Here is a 21,078-nt window from a genome sequence, read left to right as displayed (position 1 = left end):
AGTGTTGCAAACCTTGAAGTACCAAAATAAATATAACTCAATTTAGTTGTGAAAATCTAAAAATACAAAACTTTAAATCACTCATTCTTCCAACTTACACTAGAGTGCATGACCGCTGTTTTTATAGAGACATCTATGGTGATAAGTTCAAACTTCTTGGTGTACACCAAAACAAAGAAACAGAAATCCAGTCTGTTTAGGAAACTGTGAAATAACATATTACTCAGTTATTCAGTAGCGACATCTTCTCAACAATGTTCCAACTTTATGCAATAGCGGTTTCAAGAGTTGTTCGATAGATAGTGTTTCTTAAGGCGCTTCTTTTAAGTGGACGGGTTTGAGGTGTACCTCCCGGTACAGACCCCCCCCCCTCGAGAAGGTCCTTCCCTGAGGTGACACAGTATATCTTTGAGAAAAGCCCAAAAAGTATTGTTGGAATTTCACGAATCAGAATTTTCTTGTTGAAGGTCCATTTTTAGAAAAATAATTTGGAAAACTCGTTTTGAAGTCTTCTCGCCATCGTAGAAATTTAGGATATACCGATGAAGTTTGACGACAAGGCCGGCCGCCGCTGTCGATCCCCGGGCGAGGTCCCCTCCCTCCAAGTACCCTCAGATACACCTCTCCTGCTACTATGAGAGGGGTAGTCATGATCAAAGACTTTAATATTATTTATCTAGACTCACAGAGCACGCTGATGCTATGCAGAATATTGATCACTTTCGCGCATCGCCATGTTGCGGGCGCTTCAGCTTCGAATGCATGGTTAGCACGTGGTAATGTTTACAGTCCCTTGCATGTTTTCGATTTGAATCATGTCTGTTTAGTGGATCTGTTGTAGTATTATATGTGATGGAGTGATAATATATTGTCAAATATCTTCAAGAAATGTGAGAGCTTGTACGATACTCTAGTTAAATTTTTCGGCAATATTAAAGGGAAGTAAGTTAGGCCTTACGTGTGGAATGGAAAGGTACCGTATTCACCAGGGTGAATTCGTGTGCAACCTTTATTTGTACAGATCGCTATCAGATGGGATCTGGTATTTCTTTTCACATGTGAGTAGGAATTGAACTGTTATAAAATGACTTTCAATAACCATAATCGAAAACTAAACAGATTACAAGGGGGTTGATTCAGATAACGTGTGGACATTAAATTTAGAATTTTTAGGCTTCTTCTTTTCCCTCTTTGCCTCTTTCCAATTCATTGGAGATATTTTTTTAGAACTAAACAGCCGTTCTGAAAAACCATACATTCGTACAGACTGTGTACCGGTATTAAAAATTTGATAAACTTGGGCCTAGAAACCTTAAGATATGACCGATAAAGCTTGATGAAACCCTTTTAATATTAGGGTAAGGTATTGCTTCAAATTATTATCAATTATCTGAAAAATGATTTATTGATGTAACTTATGTCTTAAGTTCTCCTAAATCCAAATCACCACTCAACATTACACAAAAACCAGATACGAGTTCAACAAAGGAGACTGGCTTTCAATTTCTTACGGCTTACTCAAGGCAAATTCATTATCTGCGCACTTTTTAGCGATAGATTTGTGTACGTGTTTGAGGAGTAAGGAGGAAGCTCTCCCGGTTCCATTGGTACTGCCAACTGAATGGAAATTAAATCTGAATTGAATCGATAATATTACCGATCGATATGAATTTTCTAAACCTTTGTTATCTTAAGCCAAGAACTGTGTCACACACACACATTATATAAAATGATACAACATTTCTCGATGCGAATCTTATTCCTAGAGTGAATCCTATAGTTTGGCTTTGCTGTGTAAATAAAAACAGTACTAGTATGTAAAGTGTACGCAAGATGTCGCACAGCGATGCATAAGCGATTCATAGGTTGTGTTTCAAAGGTCGCCAGTAGGAATCTCGAAGGTTGCCGAGGTCGACCGCTTCAGCACTAGGGTGTAAATTTATCGCTAAAACGAGCGCAGATATTACACAACCTTTACAGAATGCATGGCCACTGTTTTTATAGAGACATCTATGGAGAAATGTTCAAACTTCTTGGTGAACACCAAAACAAAGAAGCAAAAATCCAGTCAGTTTAGGAAACTTTGAAATAACAAATTACTCAGTTATTCAGTAGTGACATCTTCTGAACAATGTCCCAACTTTATGCGTTAGCGGTTTCGAGAGTTATTCGACAGATAGTGTTTCTTAAGGCGCTTCTTTTAAATGTGCGGGTTTGAGGTGTACCTCCCGGTAAATTATATTATTATTATTATTATTATTACATACTTTCCGTGGTTTATAGAGGTGTATGAAGGTGCGGGCGTGAGTGGGAGGACAGAGAAAAGATCAAAGGTGAATTTAAAACTCTAAAATTTGAAATTTTATTTCTTTTTTTTTTTTCTTTTCAGATTTTAAACTTTGTTAAACAATAACAAATAATAGTAGGATAGACAGAGAGGGAGGTCTTTAGCTCTTATAACAATAGTTTTTTGAAACCTAAGAGCAATCAGGTACGATAGACATAATGATTCTTAAGAGATGAGTTAGGTAGCTTGATGTTTCCACACGACCCACACAAAATGCTGTCAACTTGCGTACACCGATTTATTCACAATTATTTACAAATTAAATACACATAAACCTCATTCATGCATTTATGTACACCTATGTATAGTGTCTGTGAAAATGGAGGAGAACTCAGTACAGACTTATGATAAATAAATAAATAAATAAACATAAACTTAATTACTGCCGTCTCAAACAAACCACTTCACTCCGAAAACATCAACAAACCACCATTTTAACAACTGCCTATCACGGAACCCATGGATATTACAACCTTGAAACAGTTGACTGCTGACTGCCACAGCATATCGGCACAAACACAACACGTGGTCACAGTAGCGTAGCCAGGATTTCAGTTCATCCAGAAATTTATTTTGATAAGTGTCCAAACTTCCAGAGTTTAGGTGGTGTAGAATACCTAAAAAGGAAATTAGTGTCCTTGAATCTAAGTAAGAGTGGTGGATTCGTGCGGATTCCGGATGATAATAGTAATCTTCTTCTTCTTCTTCTTTTCTTCCCCCACTTTTCCCACATCTGTGGAGTCGCGGGTGCGAACTGTGCCGCACATGTGGATTTAGCCCTGTTTTACGGTCGGATGTCCTTCCTGACGCCAACCCTATATGGAGGGATGTAATCACTGTTGTGTGTTTCTTTGGTGGTTGGTAGTGTAGTATGGTGTCTGAATATGAAGAGAATAGTGTTGGGACAAACGCCCAGTCCTCGAGCCAGAAGAATTAATCAGGCGCGACAAAAATCCCCGACAGGCCGGGATTCAAACCCGGGACCCTCTGAACCGAAGGCGTCAACACTGATCATTCAGCCAATGAGTCGGACTCCGGAAGCTGATACTAATATACATTATATATACACTGACTGAGCAAATGTCATGAGATAGCGGGGCACTGATGCTCAGGTGTGTCTGCGCACCACACGCCCTCTGTGCCAGCGGCAGTTGTATAGGAGACCTTGTGAGCAGTGGCTGTGCATGTGACAGGTGTAACATGGAACGTCATGAGCTGACACCGTTCGAACGGGGTATGGTGGTCGGTGCCGATGGGAAGTGTGATTTCGGAAGTGGTGCAGGAATTCGGCTTCACATGATCAACCGTGTCCATCCAGGGTGTATCGTGAATGGTTGAATGTGGGTGTCACCGTCCACAACAGACGAACGACAGGCCGTCCAGCCACCCTCGATGACCGTGACTGGTGACATCTGCGACGGATTGTCAATCGTGACAGACGGGCAACCGTGCAACAAATCAAGGCTCAATTCAACACAGGACGTGCTAGACATGTCTCCCAGTGGACAATCCGTAGGAACATGGGTTCTGTGGGGTATAGGAACCGGGGCTGCATACGGGTGCCACTTTTAACCCAACGTTTTCGGGCAAAATGACGCGCATTTGTCGCCAGTCACCAGGGATGGTCGGAGGAGCTATACCAGATGAATGGAGAGTTGCTATAGTTGCCCCTGTATATAAAGGAAAGGGTGATACACATAAAGCTGAAAATTACAGGCCAGTAAGTTTGACATGCATTGTATGTAAGCTTTGGGAAGGCATTCTTTCTGATTATATTATACATGTTTGTGAAATCAATAACTGGTTCGATAGAAGGCAATTCGGTTTTAGGAAAGGATATTCCACTGAAGCTCAGCTTGTAGGATTCCAGCAAGATATAGCACATATCTTGGATTCTGGAGGTCAAATGGACTGTATCGCGATTGACCTGTCTAATGCATTTGATAGGGTGGATCATGGGAGACTACTGGCAAAACTGAGTGAAATTGGACTAGACAAAAGAGTGACTGAATGGGTTGCTATATTTCTAGAAAATAGATCTCAGAGAATTAGAGTAGGTGAAGCTTTATCTGACCCTGTAATAATTAAGAGGGGAATTCCTCAAGGCAGTATTATCAGACCTTTATGTTTTCTTATATATATATAAATGATATGAGTAAAGGAGTGGAATCGGAGGTAAGGCTTTTTGCGGATGATGTTATTCTCTATAGAGTGATAAATAAGTTACAGGATTGTGAGCAACTGCAACGTGACCTCGAAAATGTTGTGAGATGGACAGCAGGCAATGGTATGTTGATAAACGGGGTTAAAAGTCAGGTTGTGAGTTTCACAAATAGGAAAAGTCCTCTCAGTTTTAATTACTGCGTTGATGGGGTGAAAGTTCCTTTTGGGGATCATTGTAAGTATCTAGGTGTTAATATAAGGAAAGATCTTCATTGGGGTAATCACATAATTGGTATTGTAAATAAAGGGTACAGATCTCTGCACATGGTTATGAGGGTGTTTAGGGGTTGTAGTAAGGATGTAAAGGAGAGGGCATATAAGTCTCTGGTAAGACCCCAACTAGAGTATGGTTCCAGTGTATGGGACCCTCACCAGGATTACCTGATTCAAGAACTGGAAAAAATCCAAAGAAAATCAGCTCGATTTGTTCTGGGTGATTTCCGACAAAAGAGTAGCGTTACAAAAATGTTGCAATGTTTGGGTTGGGAAGAATTGAGAGAAAGAAGAAGAGCTGCTCGACTAAGTGGTATGTAATACCAATATAATGGTCCGTTATTGGACATTATAAATTTTCCAGCTAACTCATTCTCGGTTGCCTGCGTTTCGCCCTCGTGTGCTAAGTTAGGCTCGTCAATTGGGACTTAGCACACCACCCAAGACGCAAGGCTAGTGCATACCGTGGAGGCCACTGCATAGGCTATTTGAAGCGACCAGCAGTGGCAGAAGCCTATGGGAATCAACATCTACATCATTTGATGGCCAGGCAGGCATCTATTTTTGGAAATGAGACATAGCTCTCATAGTGCATTGGCACTGCTGGTGGCTTCGGAGTATAAACCACTGTATAAATAAATAGTAAATAATGTAACCAGTGAAATACAAAATAGATCGTATTACCTAACACATATGTTACAATACAAAACAAAATGGACCTAAAAACTATAGCCAAGCAAGAGGCACCACGAAACAACAAATATACCTATAAAAATTGTGTAAAATATATAACTTGTGCTTGATATGTAATTATTGTAAATTGATACATATGTAGTGTATACGATCAACAAGAAGGACTTAAAGACTCTAACCAAAGAAGAAGCTCAATGAAACACTTACCAAATGTAAATATATGTAAATATAAATGTACAAAGAAAGAATTCAATAAACGGGGTCTAGCAGGGGAAGACTATGGGGGGGGGGTGTGGTGCGGGTCCTCTCCGTGGGCTGGTTCCCCTTGGTGGTCCGGCGATCTCTGCGCCAAGTCAACAATAAATAACGACGTATGTACAACACATACAACCACGTTTAAAGCCAAAGTATCAACAAATCAACAATCAAAGGCCAAAGAGCTACTAGTTTAGCTGACGGCCCGCCTGTCAAAGGACAGGAATGAAATAACCTCAGCAGTCAGTCAGCCTCCACGGTATGCACTAGCCTTGCGTCTTGAGTGGTGTGCTAAGTCCCAACTGACGAGCCTAACTTAGCACACGAGGGCGAAACGCAGGCAACCAAGAATGAGTTTGCTGGAAAATTTATAATGTCCAATAACGGACCATTATATTGGTATTATAAATTCACTCATTCGGGACAAATATTTTAGGTTCCCTATGGGAATCAACATCTACATCATTTGATGGCTAGGCAGGCATCTATTTTTGGAAATGAGACATAGCTCTCATAGTGCATTGGCACTGCTGGTGGCTTCAAATAGCCTATGCAGTGGCCTCCACGTTATGCACTAGCCTTGCGTCTTGGGTGGTGTGCTAAGTCCCAACTGACGAGCCTAACTTAGCACACGAGGGCGAAATGCAGGCAACCAAGAATGAGTTAGCTGGAAAATTTATAATGTCCAATAACGGACCATTATATTGGTATTATAAATTCACTCATTCGGGACAAATATTTTAGGTTCCCTATGGGAATCAACATCTAAATCATTTGATGGCCAGGCAGGCATTTATTTTTGGAAATGAGACATAGCTCTCATAGTGCATTGGCACTGCTGGTGGCTTCAAATAGCCTATGCAGTGGCCTCCACGGTGTGCACTAGCCTTGCATCTTGGGTGGTATGCTAACTCCCAACTGACGAGCCTAACTTAGCACATGAGGGCGAAACGCAGGCAACCAAGAATGAGTTAGCTGGAAAATTTATAATGTCCAATAACGGACCATTATATTGGTATTATAAATTCACTCATTCAGGACAAATATTTTAGGTTCCCTATGGGAATCAAAATCTACATCATTTGATGGCCAGGCAGGCATCTATTTTTGGAAATGAGACATAGCTCTCATAGTGCATTGGCACTGCTGGTGGCTTCAAATAGCCTATGCAGTGGCCCCCACGGTATGCACTAGCCTTGCGTCTTGGGTGGTGTGCTAAGTCCCAACTGACGAGCCTAACTTAGCACACGAGGGCGAAACGCAGGCAACCAAGAATGAGTTAGCTGGAAAATTTATAATGTCCAATAACGGACCATTATATTGGTATTATAAATTCACTCATTCGGGACAAATATTTTAGGTTCCCTATGGGAATCAACATCTACATCATAAGTGGTATGTTCCGAGCTGTCAGCGGAGAGATGGCGTGGAATGACATTAGTAGACGAATAAGTTTGAATGGCGTTTATAAAAGTAGGAATGATCACAATATGAAGATAAAGTTGGAATTCAAGAGGACAAACTGGGGCAAATATTCATTTATAGGAAGGAGAGTTAGGGACTGGAATAACTTACCAAGGGAGATGTTCAATAAATTTCCAATTTTTTTAAATCATTTAGGAAAAGGCTAGGAAAACAACAAATAGGGAATCTGCCACCTGGGCGACTGCCCTAAATGCAGATCAGTATTGATTGATTGATTGATTGTGATGGACACTGGAACAATGGCGTAACGTGATATTGTCGGACGAATCACGATTTTAACTGCACCATGCCGATGGGATGCACCGTGTATGGCGCAGACCACATGAAGCGATGGATCCCGCCTGCCTCGAAGGTGTGGTCCAGGGCGCTGGTGTCTCTGTTATGGTCTGGGGTGCATTTTCCTGGTATGGAATGGGCCCCCTAAATGTTCTGGAAGAGACTTTGAATGGTACGCGGTATGTTGAGCTGCTGGGAGACCATCTCCACCCATTTTTGGCCTTCCAGCGCCCAGACGGTTCTGCGGTGTTTCAAGATGATAACACGTCGCCACATCGCTCCCACGTCGCCCAGGAATGGTTCCAGGAACATGCAGCGGAGGTCCAAAGTCTGCCATGGCCACCCAGGAGCCCCGATATGAACCCTATCGAGCATATCTGGGATGTCCCGGAACGCAGGCTCCGTGCCATGGATCCTGCACCCACAAACAGACCAGCATTGGCAGCCGCTCTGCAAACGATTTGGTGTCAGCTGCGTCCACAGGACTACCAGGGACTTGTCGACTCACTTCCACGGCGTCTCACTGCAGTTCGCAGGGCCAGAGGAGGCCCCACACGCTATCCCATGACATTTGCTAAGTCAGTGTAAAATGCTGAATAAAAGTTCACTCGTTAGAGCTCCTGGGGTGCCAATGAATGCAAGAATAAACAGTTTGAGTAAAGATGCAATATTCTGGTTTAGAAAAAATACGGTAATGTTATTATAGTAATGGTCATGTGAAAAGCAATAAGGAAGTGACATTTTATACAAATAATGGGGCAAAGAAATACACACACACACACACACACACACACACACACACACGTCGAATACACGTTTCTCGCCCTTCTGGTCCATGGCTAGATGATGAAACCAAGAGAATGATGACCCACCGTGACTCGTTATTTCGACATTATAAACAAACCCTAGATGACACAGACTTCGAATCTTACCTCATCTTAAGAAATCGCACAAAGCTGTTAATCAGAAATAAAAAAGTGTATATTTTTCTGGAATTTAGCTAACAACTTAAATTCTAATCGTGTATGGGACCAACTTAGATCTCTGGGAATAGGAAAACATCAACAGAGGCAGGCAACTCCTGACATTCCACTTGCCGAACTGAACGATTACTTTAGTAGAATAAATATTCAACCTACGCCAATTAACTGCCGATATCACACCGGTACCTAAGAGTTTAGACTCACAATCACCCTCTGACTATCGTCCTATGTCTATACTCCCTGCGCTTTCTAAAGCCTTCGAACGTTTAGTATACGAACAAGTTCTGGAATACCTAAATCAAATGCTCTTTTGGACCCTTTGCAATCACAGTACTGCGACAGCACTTTTGAAGGTTACGGTACTGAAGACATTAGAAACGCTATGGACAAACGACTGCTCACTATACTTATTCTTCTTGACTTTAGTAGCGTCTTTGACACTATAGTAATTCCGACTATGATAAAGAAAATGAAACTGCTAAATTTCGACCTGGCTGCGCTTAAGGTTTTTAGTTCTTATTTGAGTAACCGTCAACAGCGTGTAACAGTAAACGCAAGGCCTCTAAATAGAAAATGAAACTTACAAAGTGTTGCTCCACAGGGCAGTATTCCAGGGCCCAAAATTTCTGTATTTATATCAATGACACACCGTCTGTGACAGGAAATAACACACACCACCTCCATGCTGACGATCTTAAAATATATTGACACTGCAAGACAAGATATTAACAATGACCTCCGACGACTCAATATATATGCACAACGAAACTCTCTTATACTAAACTGCACAAAATCTCAGGCAATCGTAATTGAATCATGAGCGTTACTGACCTGCTCAAACATTGTCGCAATCCCGCCTATCCTACTGAATTTTAACATTATTCCTCACAGTAAAACGGAAAAAATCTCGGTATAATGATGAATGAAACAGTTGATTGGTCTGCTTACACGAAAGAAATACGTAAAAAGATTTTTGGAGTGCTTCACCCTCTCAAACCGCAGGGGTATGTATTTCCATTTGAGCTACAGGCCAAACTAATACAGACACTGGTTCTCCCTATTCTTGATTATTGTGACGTTGTTTTAGTTGATATGACGACAGAAGAAACACAAACTTCAACGAGCACTGAATTCCTGCCTGCGATTTATTTACAATATCGGGTACGATGTTCATATCACCCTATACTACCAGGCAGTCTCATGGCTGATGTCTGATAAACATCGGCAGCTACGATGGTGTATATAGTGCTAGCTGAAAGTCAGTCACTGTATATTTCTTCTAAATTCAACTTTTTTCATAATTTCACAACTTAAATACACGTTCTAAATTCATTATTACTATTCCACTGCTCCGAACAAATAAAATTAATAGATCATTTGTGGTGACTGTTGCCAGATTATGAAACTCCCTGCCAGCTCAGGTCAGAGAAACTAGCTTTTTTAAATCACGTTTTAAGGTCACCTGCCGAGACTACCTGCTGAAGACAGCTGACTGAATGGTTGAAGTATGAATATGTGCGTGCCTAAGGATTAGTCATTTTTACGAGTTTTTAATATGAATTAGTTTTGATATTAATTTCGTTAGTAATTTATTTAAATTTATTTTCAATTCTAATATTTTAGGTAGTTTTAAATATTTTAAGTATCTCAGTATTTTATTTAAGATTTCGATTAGTATGTGGTTAAGTGTACGAGAGGGTCTGGTACCCTAACTTCGCCACTGTACAGAAGGCATTAATAAATTATGTATTGAAGAAAAGTGGCAAGGATTTTCTGAGCCAAATGAAAAGCTGGGATGGAATTAATGAGAAGGAGAGAACGGGAGCCTTGGTGATAGGGCTGTAGTGCATGGATTGAGATAATAGGATGTCTGACTGGCATGAGGGGAGGAAAATCAGTATCAGAAGTGGTGTTAATGGTGACTTTGGTTTCATCTGCTTCAAAATCTTCTTGTTGAGAAGTGAGATTAATACAGGGTGTTGAAGTTTCCAGAGCTATGCGGTAAGGGGTAAGCCCACTTCCAGGCACAGCACGTGGTGCCGTGTGCAAATACTGTGTAGTGTGTTAGTACATGCAGCAGGTGGTACAAGCAGATGGCAGAGGTAGTTCAGCCGATTCATGAACATTGATATAAGTACTGTATGATAAGCTATAGGAGCAGCATTGGTGGTTTGTTGACCGGGGTGAGTAGTGGGAGTGGCGGCGGTAACAGGTGTAATACTGCTGATACAGGTACATACTTACCAACTGTAAGAAGCACTGAAATGTTACAAACTTATTTCCAAGAGTTGTAGCTTACCAGGCCATGAAGGGAGTCTTGAATATAAACACTTCCACCATTCTAGAATACAGCTGTGTACAGTCCAGGAGTGAAACCCCACGAAAGCCGCTTGGTTGACCTATCCTATACATGTTTTGAAGCATCTATAAAATGCCATGCTGGAGTATGGTGTACGGACCATGTTGGACTTGACACTTATCAAGTGGTTCACTACTATACCACCTAAAGTGATGTAGTCGACAAAGGTGTACAGTTTGTACTACTACTAAATGTTTTCGTTCCTCCCCTGAAGGGGGAGGCAGACCTCCTAGATGGTGATGCCATCTCTCAGGCCAGGAGATTTGTATCGGAGAAGGAGATGTGCAGTGAAGGTGAGATGGTTTGGCGGTTATGGCCAATACTGGCAACTGTCTTGGCATTCGCGTTAGTGCAGAAGAATAGTAAACCACAGAAAACCATTCGCAGGACAACCAACAGTAGGGATCAGCCCCTCTCTATCTACCAAATGCAGAGGCACAGAGCCAGAGTATAGCCATGACCAGCCCTGCTCAGCTGGAGTGCAGAGCTGTTGGACCATGGAACAGCCGTGGCCACTTGTGGGCCAAGACCCACTATGTATCTGCCAACTGCATAGTTTGTCCTTGTGCTACACTTTTCTATTTGTGTTGACTGCAGTACAGTTTATAATGAAAGCCAGACCAATTTCAATTAAATTGTAATTTACTTGCTGTCTGTTCTGTAATTATGATAATATTTATTTTTCACAGGTACTTCATATTTCCTCATATATACTGGTGAATGGACAACAACAATGCACTGATGGAATAGACTTCTACTGCCCAAACAGCACTTCTTTTGTTCTGTGCTCTGGTGATATCCCACTAGGAGAAGCAGAAAGTTGTCAAGGTACTACTGTCTGCAGCATAGCATGCGATACAGAATGTGTAGATCCATCTAATGCCTGCACTGTAACTACGACTCCTGCTCTCACAACACTACCTGTGTTCACATGCAGTGCACCGGGTAGATTTCCAGATGAAACTAACTGTGCCAATTACTATATATGCTCACTCTCAGGCAATACTTTCCTTCAATATCTCTACACATGTCCTGGAGGTTCACAGTTTGATTCTGTTACAAGGAAGTGTTCGTTAGGGACTGTTATATGTGCGGGAGATGCCAGTTCATCCAGCTCTTCAACTTCTACATCCACTACACCAGTGCCGTTCACATGTCCAGCAGTTGGAAGATTTCCCGATGAAAATGATCCCAGAAGATATTATATTTGTACAGGAACTGGACCTACTCCTATTGCATACCATTACACCTGTCCAGGTAATTCAATATTTGACAGAAACACCTTAACATGTGTTCTCCCATGAAATAGAACACAATCAGGAACAGATCTAGAAACTAAATTTAAAAAATGATCTATATTCATTCATTTAAATAACATAAGGTCACCAACATTCGCAGCTACATCTCAGCTTAGAATCGTGGTTATTCTTAAGAAATTTGTGGTTGACGAAGCAGGGATGAGCAGAATTTTTGCTCGGATCGACAATTTCTCTATTTAATTAAAATACTTCTACATTATTATCCCTATTTAAAGGTATTGTTGACTCTAACATAATTATTATTGAGGTGATTAAGTTATTTTGATAATGATTTCATGATTAATCACGAAATATGGTTTCAAATTTTAAGGTTGATTGTTTACTGCAAACTGTGGCATAACAATGCTTATTGGGCTACCTTTCACACATAGGTATATACTGTTGAGACTTTTTGGTAAAGCTTTTTACACTCAACAATTCTTACATGCCAGTTTGGGGCTACAGCTGATGATGGTAGGCAACGGGAGTCACAAAAGAGTTCAGATGACCACTTTTTCTTTGATGTCCACCACAAACACTGCCACCACTTGACCTCCTTTAGTTTTAGATTTATGTTTGATCCAGTTAAACCTTCCTCGATAAATGCTCTACTTAATAGTGAATACCGCATCAAAATCTGTTTGGTGGTTCTCGAGATAAGCCCGCACAAACATCAAAGTGCATACGAAAATATTATATTATTTGTGTATGACCATCTTCTCGAGAAAACTGAATATCTTCAAATGTATTTTTGCGTGCGAGTCATTGGTGCCCCATTTGAATAAACGTCGTTTGCTATCTATCTAAATGTTGTCATTCTGCCCCCTGGAGGGGAGGGGCAGGCCACCTAGAGGGTAATACCCTCTCTGGCCAGAAGATTTAGGCAAGTTGGGGATAAGTGAAGGATTAAGGAGCTGAGAAGGTGTATACGGCATCTTGGCTAATTATTTATGTTATTTTATTGGGTTAATTAAATGCGGTAATTTATTTAAAGCGATTGGAAGTGGGAAGTATTAAAAGATGGACGAGTAATTTTTAATTTTTTTTTGTGGGGAATAAAGCAGAGGAAAGCTAAATTTCTTGGACACGTCCTACGACATGACACCTTTCTCCAGAATGTCTTCGAAGGAAAGGTCCTAGGGAAGAAGTCGAGAGGAAGACCACGTCTCTTATACCTTAGGAACATAATCACTCAGCTGGGTTTTGCTTCCTATGTCAGGATGAAAATGACTGCTGAAGACCATGGGATGTGGCTGCAGCGACAAGATAATGGAATGGAATGGAAGGAGACATGTTGCGTGTTGGGGTGGTGGGCTTGTCGATGGTATGCATAGGTGCTATGAGTTCTCTTCTGTCTCTTGGAGGGGTAGGATGGGCTTCAAATACCTCGAGTTAGTTGTGTGTTGTTCTCCGCAGGTATTGCACCAGAGAGGCCGGGATACATCAGGGCATTTAGGGCATTTAGTAGTGGTGGGAGCAGAAAAGATGTTCAGAGTTGCAGTTGGATTTGGATGTGTGTAAGATAAGTACTGTTCACAGCAAATAGATTGTGATGCAGGTACATGAGAGGCTTCCACCTTGTGGTGGCAGTGATGAATTACAACCTCCATTTGCAAGAACTCTGTCAAGGTCCTAGCAAGTGAGGAGTATCCTAATCATACAGGTGGGCCCAGAGCTGTTCTGTATCCGGAAAGCCTTCCTTACAGCAATGAACAGTTTCTTCTGAAATAGCTGGGTCTATGCTTCGGATCACACAGCTGAATAAGTTGTGCCTTATCTTTTAGATATTATTCAGTGAGAAGCTGTGTTCTGTTACAATCTCCCCCAAATGCTATGTATTTCTCCTACCTTTGCATGCTGCTTTTTCTCCGACCACGCTGCCGCTGCTTCACTCACTCTACTGTTCCTGAAGAAGAAATGGGATTTTAACAATGAACCTAGGAAAAGAGGCAAAGGCTCAAGGTGAAACCTCACGAGACATTGCTCAGTCCGCCTGGCTGTTCACTTTTTCAAGTGGCAGTGAACCACCATGACAGAATTTGATATTAGTGTGCTCAGTGGATTATAGCAATGTCGTTACGACACTTACCAACAGAAGTGCTCAGAACGACAAAAGATCGTGATGTTTGCTAAAAGTATTACACATGTTTTCCTTTAATTGTTACCTACGTGATGGTGGTGGTGGTGGTGGTAATTATTATTTTAAGAGAGAGAGTGCATCTGAGCAAACATCCTCTATTAACAGTAATTAGAGCAAAGAAACTGGAAGAGTCCAACACTTCAAAAATTGAAGGTATCAGTTAAAGAAAAACTAGGGGCATAAAGGACACGAAAATGAAAGATCCCTAGGCCTCGGTAACCTAATACCATAAGGTTCTGGAAAGACACAAGCTGACCAAGTGAGGTTGGATAGGATAGATTATAGCTGACGAGCCTGCCACAAGTAAGTGGAAGCAATGCCAGGACTTGGCTAAGATACCCATGGTCGCCAACGAATGCTCCCAAGTTAAGAGTCCTTGGAGCCCCTTTTAGTCGTGTCTTACTACAGGCAGGTGATACCCACAGGAGGTGTTATCTACAGTAATACTTCCATCCCAGTGCACTGTCACAGCATCATCCTACATAGGATGCTTGGAGTGGTGTCTCAACGGTGCATAAGCTGCCAGCATCTTGATGATAATGCTATTTGCTTTACGTCCCTCTAACTACTTTTATGATTTTCGGAGACACCAAGGTGCCGGAATTTTGTCCCGCAGGAGTTCTTTTACATGCCAGTAAATCTACTGACACGAGGCTGACATATTTGAGCACCTTCAAACATCACCGGACTGAGCCAGGATTGAACCTGCCAAGTTGGAGTCAGAAGGCCACCGTCTGAGCCACTTAGCCCGGCACCAGCATCTTGAAAAGATGTGGCAATCCAACTGACGACCCCACTACTACACTGGGGTCAAGCACTAGTAATTTAACAATTGAAAGGGCCAAAAGAGACAGAATAACATATTTCGTCCAATCAACTGGACACCTTCAGAGTTTTCAAATAGCTAAAATATACAAAATCTAGATTGTAAAATATTATACAGGATGAATCAACTAAAGCAAACTAATAACACATAACTAGAGTTCGTGGTTTATAGCATTTAAAAATCAGAGATTTAGCGTTTTGATTTTCAAATATAGCATTTTGTAGCATCTAAACTTCTCAAATTTAGCGTTTTGTAGCAAACTGGTTAAAAATAGGCATAATTTGCTAAATTGCACACACAACAGTTGGGAGTAAAATCATACTGTTTAATCACACATTTTTCATCATGCAGTTTTGAATTCACTATGGAAAATAAGACAAACATCAACATAAGACTGCAAGAAGTAGTAACGCACACACAGGAATATGCTTATTTTCAAATTTACAAACACAATTTCAAAGTGAAAAATACTATTCTGAACGTATTTATTTATCACAGTACAACACACCTACAAGGAAGAGGAATTTCAATGATGATTGAAGTACAACATGCCAATTGTTTAAAAGGTGTCCTCCTTCATTTGAGACCGCCTATCAGTTACAATATTATGTTGTACCGGTACTTGCTAAAAAAACTCTACATCGACACTGTTCGTAGAGGCCCAAGTGCACAGAAGTGCTGCCAAGGCAAAGGAAGGACTGCAAAACAATTTTTTTTTTTTTCTTCTTCAAGACTTTGATTGCAGAGTCGGCACATCAATATAGGCCATCTGTATCGCTTACATAAAAATGTCCCGATTTGTGACTTTCGGCATGCTGTTTGATCATCACTTCACTTCTACCCATGGCTACCAGACAATAAAATAAATCACTACTGTACTTTTAAACAGAACTACTACTCGACACCAATGTCAAGAATAACCGACTATGATCACGGGTCAACACACAAAGAGAATGAACGTGGTGCTTGAAAGTGTATTTGCTGTTTGATTGATTGTTCTTTGCAGTGCTCTTTAGCCAGTGAAATAAATTCCACACATTGAATGATTTAACCCTTTGGCCTACCATTACTTATGAAAGGAAATATTCCCTTACATACCATTTATTTTTTTGTCATTTTAACAAAAATTTGATTAATCACATAGGCTACATAAGAATACACAAAGCAAAGTGAGCTTTTAGCTCGTCTATAGTAACAGGAAACTAATGTTTCTATTCGTAAGTATTACTGGTTTCAAGAGAAGCAGATAAATTAGCAAGAAATGTAGAGGCATAGGCATTGGTTTCCTTAGTAATGTGATCCCAGAATTGTGGGGTTAGAAATTCATTCCCTACGTCCATTTCTTTTGGATTATTACCCAACCCCCTCCTCACTATAGAGTGAATTTCAAAAACTGGTTTACATGGTACAGAAAGAGGCTTATTGTCAACAAGATCATAATTCCAAGTATCATTTTACTAGATTCTCACCAGGCGAGTTGGCCGTGCGGTTAGGAGCGCGCAGCTGTGAGCTTGCATCCGGGAGATAGTGGGTTCGAACCCCACTGCCGGCAGCCCTGAATATGGTTTTCCATTTTCACACCAGGCTGTACCTCAATTAAGGCCACGGCCGCTTCCTTCCCATTCCTAGGCCTTTCCTGTCCCATCATCGCCGTAAGACCTATCTGTGTCAGTGCGACGTAAAGCAACTAGCAAAAAAGACTTCTCACTCGCTCTTGTTGCATTCTGGTTTTGTCACGTAGTTTTAATTGGCACTATCATCTCGGAACTGGAATCGGAATCACTTTCATCAGTGTCAGTTGAAGAAGAAGTATTTTCACTCTCCAGAGAATCATGTCCACTTTCAACATCACTATTTTCAAGCCAGTTACGAATAAACTCATCCATGCCGCGCTTGGATGCCACCATGATTGTTTACAATGAGCGGCAAAATGAGGTGCTTTTTATCTTCCGTATTTCAGCTCAGAGTTTACTATTTACACAGAGAAAATAACTTCAGGTATCATCTGCTTAGAGCATTTCGAAATAGGCTTTAAAATTCATCGTGATGATCCACAATACAAATGAAATTGGCCAACAACAATCACACATTCAACACACCAATTAAGGTTATAAGAAAAAAAAATTTCCTCTAATTTATTTCAGGATGACCCAATAAATGCACATACACACACAATTCTAATAAACCATGAATGGCACATGTACTAATTGCTGTCTATTTACAAGTTCCTCTTCCTTACGGCGCAGCAGGCGGTCCAACCCGTTGCTATACCTGCGGACGGTTAATCCTTACTTTCACTTCCCCAGTCCATTCACCTCATACAGCAGCTGTGTGTGGACTGCTGGATCTGAACACAGGGCGATGGGCCGTTCAACATAGGTACAATGACTGTTCATTGGTTCGACTCCAGAGACAGTCCAGTAATTCACACATTCATGTGCAGTGAACAACCAACCAGCAACAGCTCAACCCTATTCGACAGCAGGACGATACTCACAACAGCGAATATCAACACAGGACCATCTACCCTCGCGCTCACAATAGCAGCTTCCCTCGCTGACGAACAGTGATCCTCAGTTCACAGAAATACACAAACACACAGTACACAGTCTTCTGTTCCGTCATTTCCAGCCCATCTACTCACTGGATTTTCCAACACCACAACAACCACACCTCGAAGCAGCCTTGTATTTATACCTCGATGATGGGCCACCAGAACATTCAGGGTTTGGCTACAGATGAAACTTTCCCGTTGTATCTTTCAGAAATCGCATGAGGAAACTAGATGAAGGGAACAATAGAGGAAGTGCCATGGTATATCCTTGGGTGGGCTAGGAGTTTCCGCGAGCTGGCTTAGTCATCCCCTTTCAGGTAATACTGAAGGGGCTGTGATAATGCTGATGGTCACTTGAGCACATAACAATATTATCATACAAACTACCACCTACGAGGTTCTTATTATCGCGGTGTTACAAAATATCGAAGAAATCGACTGACAAGAATATCACTTTAAATATTCCAATAAATGTTACAATAATATATACCTGTGCTATCACAAATGGTTATGTTACAAATAAAATCAACTAAATTGATGGAAACTTAAGAAACCTTACTCCTTCTACCTGATTCACAATTTGTGTTCCACAACTTGATGTATAAGAACAGAGGGAAGACCATAAATGCATATGAATTCCTTTTCTCTCTTGTAAAACTCACTCGCAAGTTCTCGGCAGTAATTCACATGCCTGACTATTAAGGGACATTCCTTGGCGCAAAGGATTATCACTTTATGATTCATCACTATGTCATCATTGATTCCGTGACATCGCACTGCACTAACTTAAAATTAAAAATAAACTTTCATAATTATCTCACAAAAATTACAAAACTTTCCAAATTTCATAAATGCACAAATCACAACGGAGCATGTGCTAGCAATAAAAATGACAATATGGAAATCAAGCTGTTTATAGATGGCACCACTGTACTGACCGCCAATGGCCGTAGCCGTGTTGAAACACCGGATCCCGTGAGATCTCCAAAGTTAAGCAGCATTGGGCGTGGTCAAGATCTGGATGGATTGCCACGCGCTGTTGGTGGTGGGTAAGGGAATGGAGGAGTGGAAAGAAACTGCCCAACCTACCATACGTAAACTCGGCTCAGGCACACCTCTGCGGAGGTTCGGACCTGCCTTCGGGCAGAATACACCCTTACCCTTACTGTACTAACCATTTATTCTATTCTTGGAGTAACAATTAGATGTTTGGAAATATTGCAAAGAGTTACTGCTTAAATCATCTAATCACATTTTTATTGTGGCTTGTGGCCTGAGGCAACTATACCATTTTGTTGTTAAATTGATCATACTTCTTCCACAACAGCAACTGGTAAATCATGGACATGATGATATATTCGAGCTGTTTCTTTGTATTTATTGTATTTACACCATGTGTTCGGAGAGGATGGACAGAGTCTGTGGTTTAGGTTCTGGAATAACTTCAATCATATTCTCAGGTGAAGTGGTAGGGATTTCCATTTCTGGAATTAGAATAACTTTCAGTTTTTGGACATATCCAAGATTTCTAAAGATCTTTAGCCTATTTTTGCCTATATTTGTTTCAATAAACATGGAAGATAGTGAAACACATCACCAAACTACTTATTTGCACTGAACAAGTCAGCCACTATACAAAATTTCCCAGCAGATGAGCTGGCCTCCACACCAAACTTCCCTCAACACACTTAGATGTTTACTTCGGCAGCAAATTTAAAGTCAGAGAAGTATTTCCTTCGCTGTCGAACGTGTCATCATCCACTCCCACTCATTGGTTGCAGTGTACAGTTCAAAAATTAACTTAAAATGTTTCCAAAAGAATATTCCATACAAATTATATAATCAAGAAATTTGGTACTACCTTTTAAGCCCAAAATAAGAAATTGCCATTTTTTTAGATTTTCTCTTAATTCACTGATTACACCTTGGTTACTGCAACAACCTGTGGACAAATCAATAAACAAAAGACAAATCAAACAAAGGAAAATAAATACCATGAGCTGCTCTAAAAAGACAGTTACTAGAACATGAAAGCAATTTTATTCTATTGCTCATCAAAGGTCAATGAAAGGATACATTTCTTGATAACTTAGAAACTAATGTTGTTTTTCAGGACAGTGTTCATATGAAAGTTTTTCAATGTTTTGCTGTTAGGAACGTCCCAAATATATTTTATATCAATTCGAATACACCTTGTAGGGGCGTTTACAACTGTGCTAGGAAGTAAAAGTAAATGAGTTAATGTATGCTGCAGATTGTTATAATGCTTAGCTTAATCTCCAGTTCCCATTGCATACCCTGTCATCATACTCCAGATCGCGTGGCTGTGAGCTTGCATCCGGGAGATAGTGGGTTCGAATCCCACTGTCGGCAGCCCTGAAGATGGTTTTCGTGGTTTCCCATTTTCACACCAGGCAAATGCTGGGGCTGTACCTTAATTAAGGCCACGGCCACTTCCTTCCAACTCTTAGGTTTTTCCTATCCCATCTTCACCACAAGACCTATCTGTGTCGATGCGACGTAAAGCCAGTAGCAAAAAAATAAATATATATACAGCATACTCCAGACACCACAACTAATTAGCTCCTACCACTCAGAGGAGCTTGCTACCTGGTTTAATCTATGCATCCAGCCTATTAGGGAACTCCAAAGCATGATGGTTCCACAATTTTATTACCCTGGGTTACTCTGGAGCTGGACTTCTATAAATTTAGTAAACAATGAACATAGTGAAATTTGGAGGCAAGCCATGGTGAATAAATTATGCCATCTCAGTTAGGCCCTAAGAATCAAGACATTTCAAGCCATGTGCCAGTTTTAAATTGGCATTTGTAAAAACCTCAGAATACTGGTATACTGTGTAAACATGAATCCAAGAATGCAAAGTTCACATTCTTCACAGTGGTGGTGATTATTGTGTTAAAGGGAAGTACATCTTGGTAACCATCCCCTCTTCCCACTGAGTGAGTTTGGGTCACACAGCTGTCAACTTGCATTCAGGAAATAGTGAGTTCAAACCCCATCGTTGGCAGTCCTGAAGGAGGTTTCACATGGTTCCCCATTTTCACACCAAACAAATGTTGGGACAGTGCCTTAAATAAGGCCATGTTCACTTCCTTCCCCATCCTGGCCATCGTCGCTGTAAGACCTGTGTTTGTCAGTGCGATGTAAATCACGTATTTAAAACAAAATTTCCAACCAGAACAAAGGAAAAGATCTAATCCTTCAAACAATTAAGATATCATTGATGAAAAAAGTAATGGGAAGGGCTATGAAGAGTGTGATATTGAAAATCTCTGTAGGTCTCACAACACTAATGCCATTAGGATGGCTCAGTCTGGTGGTATTTGAAGGTGCTCAAATACGTCATTATTATTATTATTATTATTATTATTATTATTAAGATTCTCTGAGCTTGAACTCATG

General features: G+C 40.8%; 1 protein-coding gene across 2 annotated transcripts in view; it reads left to right on the top strand.

Moving 5' to 3' along the window:
• LOC136858585 (probable endochitinase) overlaps positions 1 to 21,078 on the top strand; it is a 169,569-nt gene that overhangs the window by 39,641 nt on the left and 108,850 nt on the right. The window contains exon 2 of one of the 2 annotated variants that reach the window (XM_067138253.2): positions 11,524 to 12,091. In XM_067138253.2, the coding sequence (XP_066994354.2) occupies positions 11,524 to 12,091 (568 nt within the window). Of the gene's footprint in view, positions 1 to 11,523; positions 12,092 to 21,078 lie in introns of those variants that run through there. The other variant, XM_067138250.2, reaches the window with a different exon arrangement.

This window comes from Anabrus simplex, chromosome 1, assembly GCF_040414725.1.
Source record: "Anabrus simplex isolate iqAnaSimp1 chromosome 1, ASM4041472v1, whole genome shotgun sequence".
NCBI lineage: Eukaryota > Metazoa > Arthropoda > Insecta > Orthoptera > Tettigoniidae > Anabrus > Anabrus simplex.
Note: the sequence above shows the minus strand (reverse complement) of the source record. Positions and strands in the feature narration are given on the sequence as shown.